Source organism: Alligator sinensis, unplaced genomic scaffold (genome assembly GCF_000455745.1).
Source record: "Alligator sinensis unplaced genomic scaffold, ASM45574v1 scaffold1023_1, whole genome shotgun sequence".
Classification (NCBI taxonomy): Eukaryota; Metazoa; Chordata; order Crocodylia; family Alligatoridae; genus Alligator; species Alligator sinensis.
The window spans coordinates 481,166-489,044 of NW_005842373.1; the positions used below are offsets into that span (position 1 = coordinate 481,166).

At 47.7% G+C, this 7,879-nt stretch overlaps 1 protein-coding gene across 15 annotated transcripts in view; it reads left to right on the top strand.

The window, feature by feature from the left end:
- The window catches only part of ENOX2 (ecto-NOX disulfide-thiol exchanger 2), a 203,984-nt gene that overhangs the window by 194,572 nt on the left and 1,533 nt on the right, over positions 1–7,879 (top strand). For 12 of the 15 annotated variants that reach the window (XM_025210807.1, XM_006029344.3, XM_025210808.1 and 9 more), the window contains 2 exons: positions 6,181–6,289; positions 7,511–7,596. In XM_025210807.1, coding sequence (XP_025066592.1) covers positions 6,181–6,289; positions 7,511–7,596 — 195 coding nt within the window. Of the gene's footprint in view, positions 1–6,180; positions 6,290–7,510; positions 7,597–7,879 lie in introns of those variants that run through there. The other 3 variants (XR_003095403.1, XR_003095405.1, XR_003095404.1) reach the window with 3 other exon arrangements.

A 7,879-nucleotide genomic window follows, 5' to 3' on the forward strand; every position in this document is an offset into this window, starting at 1 on the left:
CCCGTGGGTGGGCCGGGAGCGGTCGGAGGCCCTCGGGGGCGTGCGGCGGGCTGTGGCCAGCAGCCCTGGCAAGCGGGTTGGGGAATGCAGGCTGGTGGACTAGAATTAGGCACGGACACTTAGCGGTTGATTAAAGATTATTTTACTTGCACCGTAGATGGTCGCGGTGCAGGCAGAAAAACTTGCTTGAGTTGCAGTTACAGACAGGAAAGAAGAAAAGCGGACAAGAGTTCCTTCCACGCGAACCTCTAGCCCAATCCGGTTGAAGGCTCTAAACACGCGAGCCCGTCGTATCAACCGAAGAAAACAACTCGGAGAAGAGCTCTGGATACATTCACACGAAGTTTGCTAGGCTCCGTGGAACTTGTGCGCAGGGAAGGGGTTCGTCGAGGGATCGTTTGGCGACGGGGAGAGGCCAGAGGTTGATCAGACCCCTATAGCCTTCTTAAGGTATGCGCTGGGTTCGATAGGCTCCGCAGCGCTTAGAGTGCTTCACAAGACGTGAAGCCCTCCTTCTCCTTCAGATGGTTGTGGAGTTCTCCCTTGCGGGGTTCTCCTTGGAGTTCTCCAACTTGGGCGGAAACCGCTCAAGCCTCTTATATGGCTAGCAAGCCAATCGCTAGCCGCCACGTGGGAATAATTTAGAACTGGCCAATAGTGGGACACAAATTTGCATGCGGGTGGCGGGAACTAATTTAGCAGTGCCGAAGCACACACAAACAAAATCACACCCTTGGGTTGTGACAACTCTGAGCAGCTTCAAGGAGTTCCCACAGTTGTATCACATACTGGATCAAGTTCTGGTCTTTACCCTTTTGTTCCTCTCAACCTTCTTTAATCAGATCCAGTATTCCCCAGGGTTGCCGGCCGTATAATAGTTCAAAGGGTGAAAACCTGGTTGAAGCCTGGGGCGCCTCTCTTACAGCAAACAACAAAGGTGGTATCATTTTATCCCGATCCTGAGGGCTCTCAGCCACAAACTTCTTTAACATCTGTTTCAGGGTCTGATTAAAACGTTCCACGAGTTCGTCTGTTTGGGGGTGATAGACTGCCGTCTTCAGGTGTTTAATTCCTAGGGTTTTACTCACTCCCTCGAAGATGCGTGAGGTAAAATTCGTCGCCTGGTCTGTCAGTAGTTCCCTAGGGAGTCCTACCCGAGAGAATATCTTCAATAGCTCGTTTGTCACCTTTGGAGCGAATATGGTTCTCATCGGCATGGCCTCTGGGTACCTGGTTGCATAATCTAGTAGGACTAGTATATACTGGTTTCCAGCGCTACTTCGGGGAAGTGGCCCCACGATGTCCACAGCCACTCGCTCAAAGGGAACCTCTGTCAAAGGCATCGGAATTAAAGGGGCCTTTGGGGGACACCTAGGGTTCGCTTTTTGGCATACAGGACAGGAGGCGCAACACCTTGCCACTTCTCGGAACAGTCCGGGCCAAAAGAATCTTGCCCTAATGTGGGCTTCGGTTTTGTCTCTGCCAAAATGTCCCCACATAAGGAGTTCATGAGCCACCTTCAAGACAGCCCGTCGATATTGCCGAGGTACTAGCAGCTGTATGACCTCGTCCCCTCCAGGCTTCCCTCGCTCAATTCGGTACAGGAGACCATTCCGTACCTCGAAACTTGGTGTTGTCTTCATCAGCTCTGGCTGTAAGACCTCGCCATCTCGTTGAGCTAGGTGTTCTTGCAACGCATACCGAAAGTCTGCCTCCCAACTCTGCTCCAGCTGAAAATGCTCATCTTCCCACAAAGGGGTGACATCCACCTTTTGTCTAGCCTCTTCTTCAGGGGGCACTTGTTCTGTCTCTACTGCGAATTCCTCAACCTTCTCCTTTGGCCTCACCCTAGCTATCTCCCCCAACAGCTCAGGCCAGTCACAACCCAGTACTGCTGGGTAGGGTAAATGCTCGGTGACCCCAACTAGCATCTGCCGGGTCCTATCACCTACTTGAAGTATGACCCCTACTCTGTCGACTCCGAGGGAGTCCCCGCACCAACATTGTACCTTGACGTGATCCACTATCTCCCTTTCTTTAGTCAGTAGCACGTTGCTCCGCACCATTGTCTGCAATGAGCCTGAGTCCAGCATAGCTCGTACCTTTTTCCCCTCCATTGTCACTTCGACTGTAACTGCGGGTGGCTGGTCTCCTGCCTCAGGGTCACTCCTAGCTCCATAGCCACACATCCCCACCCGGACCACCGGTTGTGTGTGGATGCTTCCAATCATGTTGGCTAACAGAGCCTGTTGTCTAGCGACTTGCTCCCGTAGGCTTTGTATTGTTTGATGTAGCCGAACCAAAACCTGTGGTTGTGACTCTGGACCCAGGCTTAGCATCTGCTCCCACTTCTCTCTCTCTCTGGACCCAAGGATTCTTTTCCTCATACGGACAAGCCAGCATCCTATGATGCATACTGCCTGTCATGGCGCGAGGTCCTGCAGGAGGGCCGTGATCTCCTCAAGGCCCCCTTCCCTGTGCCAAGTTGGCCCAAGGGCACCCTCAAATTCTCGCCCGCCACATCTTTGGTGTTCGACTATATTAGGGAGGCTGCCTTCATGTCTTCTTGGACATGGTTTAGATGTGCTCCAAGCCCCGTGGGCTCCTGGACCCCTTTGTAGGCCCCGTTCTATAGTGGGTGTTTTGGGGCACCCTAGCCTTATGGGCTATGCATAGCTCCAACCACCCCTTTACCACGCCCCAAGCCTCGCAGATGGAATAGACATTGTTCGGTCTGGGCCTTGTTTATAATCTGGCCCTCTTGTCCTCTCCGGGCCCTGCCTCTTTTGATCTGTGCCCTCTCTGGTGCTAGGGCTCTCTATGGCCCTGTCTCACTCTGTGCCCCCCTTCTCTGGGGCTTCTCACAGCGCTGCCTCCTTCTCCGGGAATTCTCCACAATGCTGCCCCCTCTCCTGAGCTTCTCAGGCGCTGCCCCCTTCTCTAGGGCTTCTCAGGCGCTGTCCTCCTTTTCTAGGGGTTCACCACACCCGCACTGGGGCTTCTCAAGTGCTGCCCCCTTCTCTGGGGCTTCTCAAGTGCTTCCCCCTTCTCTGGGGCTTCTCCACACCCGCACTGGGGCTTCTCACAATGCTGCCCCTCTCTGGGGCTTCTCTACTGCCCCTCTCTGGGGCTGGCATCAGTGCACCACAAATGCTGTGCCCTCACTGGTGCTGGGGTTCCCACGCTACTGTGGGTCCCCTATGAGGCCTCCTCCAACCCCTAATAGCCTCACCCAAACCACCGGTAACAAACAGATTGCAACCCCCTCGGCTTTAACTTAAACGGAAGCCCCCCGGCTATAACAACATTCCGGCCTACCGGAGAATACTCCATCCCTCAGCCGTGCCAGATGCTGCTCCTTCAGTCAGGCTTCCCCGCTTCCCTGAGGGGGCTTATTCCCCCTTGGCTGCTGGCAGGGAACTCCCATCCTGGCCTCAGCCCTGGGATTTATATGTGAGCCAGGCCCTGCCCCTTCTGGACAGCTGACTAGTGGTAGGTGTGGGTCACTAGCTCACTCTGGGTGCCCTGGTAACCACCAGCTGGGGCTCCCTGCTCACTGCTAGGGCTCTAGAAGTAGGGTCGGAAAGGACCTTGTAGAACTTCAAGTCCGACCCCCTGGCTGGGCAGGAGGGAAACTGGGCTCAAGTGACCCCAGCCAGGTAGGCATCGAGCCGCTTCTTAAAGACCCCAGGGTAGGAGCCAGCACCACTTCCCTTGGAAGTTGGTTCCAGATCCTAGCCGCCCTAACTGTGAAGTAGTTCCTGGGAGCAGTTTTATCCCTTCTTAGGAGCAGCGCACCTAAGTGCTCTGCGACACCATCCGAGTCTCCAGAGTCTGGAATAGACCCCCCTCCCAGAAATGGTGCAAGCACCTACTCTGGATACCTTTAAGAAATGTTTGGATGCTCTTGCTGGGGTGATCTGACCCCAGCTGACTTCCTGCTCTTTGGGCAGGGGGCTGGACCCGATGATCTTGCAACGTCCCTTCCAGCCCTTAATATCTATAAATCTATAAAATCTATAAATCCTTTCTGGGGAATGTTCCAGTGCTTTACTACCCTCCTCATGAGAGGTTTTCCTAATATTAAACTTAAACTTCCCCTGCTGCAATTTGAGACCACTGCTTTATGTTCTGTCATCTGCCACCACTGAGAACAGTGTAGCTTCATCCAGTTGGTCCCAATCCTGTAGTGGTGCATGGGATTCTTCCATCCTAAGTGCAGGACTTTGCATTTGTCCTTGCTGAACCTCATGGGATTTCTTTTGGACCAATCCTGCAGTTTGTTTAGGTTTCTCTGAATCCTAGCCTTACCCTCCAGTGTATCTACAACATCTTCCTCCTCACCCCACCCTCCCACCCGCTACCCCCCACTGTAGCTTGGTATCATCTGCAAAGTGGCTGAGGGTGCATTCCATCTCATCTTCCAGGTTGTTGATGAAGATATTGAACAAAACTGGCCCCAGGACCGAGCCCTGGGCACTCTACTTGATTCCATCTGCCAACTAGACATTGAGCCATTGATTATTACCCTCTTGAGGCCAATGAGCCAGCCAGTTTGCTATCCACCTAACAGTCCATTCATACAACCCATACTTCCTTAGCTTTCTTGCAAGAATGTTGTGGAGGATGATATCAAAAGCCTTGCTAAACTCAAGGTATATCATGTCCACTGCTCTTCCTGCATCCACAGAGCCAATCATCTCATATAGAAGGCAGTCGGATTGTTCAAGCATGACTTCCCCTTGGTGAATCAATGCTGACTGTTCCTGATCACCTTCTTTTCTTTGAAGTGCTTAGAAATGCTTCCTTGAGGACCTGCTCCATGATTTTTCTAGGGACTAAGGTGAGGCTTGACCAGTCTATAGTTCCCCAGATCCCTCCTTCCTTCCTCCCCTCCCTCTCCCTCTCCCTCACCAGCTAATATCACATTATCGTTTTTATTTATTTTTTGTCCCTTGTCTGTCACTTCCATTTCTTATGTCTTATGAGAGAGAGAAGATAGCAGACATCTTAATCTTTTTTGTCCCTGTTTTAGTTTGGAGGTCCTCCTTCAGGACAGTTGGTTGTCAAGGCTTACAGTGAGCTTTTGCAGTCCTGGTTTGGAAAAAGAGTTTTTATTTGTTCTAGGAACAGATGGTCCCCTGTGGATTTTCCTGTATTATCCAGTGCAGTCCGTCAAAGTGGGACTTTCCACAACTGCTATCCAGGGATACACACTCTTACAGTGCTGTACATTAGTGCAGGGCAAAATACTTTAACCTGCCTACAAACAGCAGAGCTATCCCCTCTTCTTTTTTAATATTAATATTTCCTGGTCATACCTGATTAGAATTAATCTGAATAATTTTATTTGATTTAATAACCTCACTGGAAGCTGCTTGTCCTAGATGTTATTCAAGAGGTTTGCTTTGTAGAATGGCAACACTGTTAGAGATTTTCATTTCTGCATAAAGCTTTTCTAAGCCCCAAATAACATCTCTGTTGTAGTCATTACTGTTTTGCTTCAATATTTGTATGTCAGTAATTTGTAAATGTGTTAAAACTTCCTAAAAATATAAATGGCTATTTAAAAAGAAAGTTATGAAAAAACCAGTGAATCCTAAAATACATTAGCCGAGAGAGAAAAAAGGATTAAAAAAGAGTTCATGATGTTTAATACAATGTGAAATAAACCAAAATATTGAATTAACAATAGTCTTGTGGTTGCCACCTAACATTTATTTTTAAGCAAAATAATTTATTAGCTTAAAATAAACAGCAAAATGCTGAGTAAATATTGTACAATTAAATTTGTATACAATCAAAACATTCGAAAATAGAACTTCTAATAGTAACGTGAATCATGTGTACTATGGCAAGCATTTTGTAACATAATACAATTTATTTGGTAGCATACATAACAAGAAAAAACCCTACAAATATGTAAAGTGCCCTTAAGGTAAAAGCTAAGCTGGTATTTAGTTAATTAGAGTGCCTGCTATAGTGTTGTGAATGTGTCTGTGTGACAAGGTGTTTAGCAGAATTCACAGATTTGTTGGAATCTGACAGGGCTGCACTGTGAGTGCTTCTGCTACGGCCTTTGAACTTACAATGTCTGGGCGGTCAACTGCGCATCTTAGTGCCTGCATCACCCCAGCCATTAATTGTAAATGTGTGAAACGGACTTCATTGTTTCTGCAGGAAAGCAGTACTTCTAGGATCTGTGCTTCTAGTCAGGAGAAGGAGTGCCCACTCGAGAGTACCCTGAGCAGTAGCCCTGTCAAATCTGAACGAGAAGCTTTATTAGTTGGTAAGATGCATGACAGAGTATGTCTGGAGAGTTTTTAACATTGGAGAGGTTTTAAAATTTCTACTGCATTCATGACAGAATGTTACTGCCAAATTCTGAGAGAAATTGTAGTTTTTCATTGAAGACTTTTTATGCCAGATTTGGAAGATAAATTCCATCATTACAGCTAGAAGTATCTGACTTTCACAGTCACAGGACCATAGTCATTTCAAACCATTCAACGGTTTCACCCAGGGGTAGAGGACAGATCAAAGCCACCATTTTTCCCCAGAGCTCCCTCCTTACCCTTTTCCTACCTGAAATCTTACCCTGGTTTTGTGGCCTGGAGCCAAATTCCAACAACACAGGTTTGTAATACTAGACTTTCAGTTAAACATTGCTCAGCTGTTCTCTGCACATCAGTTGGATTGGAGCAGGAAAGTACCACCATAAACAGGTCTAGGATCACTAGTAGCCTGCCCATCATCTTGCTCAGATTCTATATGGAAAACCTGACATTATCTCTTTTTCTCAAAGCACAGTTACCTAACTGGAAGAGTAGGGCAAATCCTGAAGTGTTGCATGCTTGCTATTTCCTCCATCATCTCCATTTCTCACCCATTCGCCTTTATGTCTTTTCGCCTCCAAGAAGGCCATACTTCTCAACATTGCTCAACCATTACATGGTATATTGTAGAGCACATTGCAAGAACTTTCTAGGCTCTTTTTTTTACTTGTTTCTCAGTAAAGTGAGAGATATTTTAAGCACAAAGGGCACCCATACATGTGACAGACCTCTGCTCCACTGAGCACTCGTTAGCATGCATTGGAGCAGACTCTGTTAATTGAGTCTGCTGGAGCATGCTAATTAGCTCACTCCAGCAGCCTGTGTGTCATGTGTATTCAGCATCCCTGCATTTCAAAATGGCAGCAGAAGCAATTTAACTAAAGCTTATCGAACGAGCTTTATTTAAAGCACCCCTGCTGCCATTTTGAAGCATGGGACACTGAATACACACGATGCTGCGGGAGCTTTAATTAGAACAGCTGTCAGAGCCACTCTGATTAGAGTGCCCCCCTCCACCCTGGAGCATGAGTATAAACACCTAGAGATGTAACTGTTTTCTGCCCAAAGAAATGTTTTGCTCCTTTTTATATTGCAGCATGAAGGCCATCACAATGCTGTTGTTCCCAGATGGCTGTTGATTGAGAAGAATTATGTTTATAATATTATTTCTTTAGGTATAATTTCAACATTTCTTCATGTTCACCCATTTGGAGCGAGCATAGAATACATCTGTTCCTACTTACAGCGGTTGGACACTAAGGTAGGCATTCTGGGCAGATGCAGGCAGTTAAGGGAATTCTGGTCCATCTTTTGGGCCTAGCCTGTGAAAGTGGTTGTCTCACCTTGTGGTAGAGTGGGGGTCTTTATTACTCCATACTTGGGAGCAATTGACCATTGCAAGTTGCAGCTTTTCTTGAGAAATGGTCCATCTCATCTAGTACCCTGTGTTTGACAGTGACCAGGATCAGATGTTTCAAAGGATAGTGTAAAATATATATATGATGGGCATTATGGACTCTTCATGTGGGAAAAACTTTTACAAA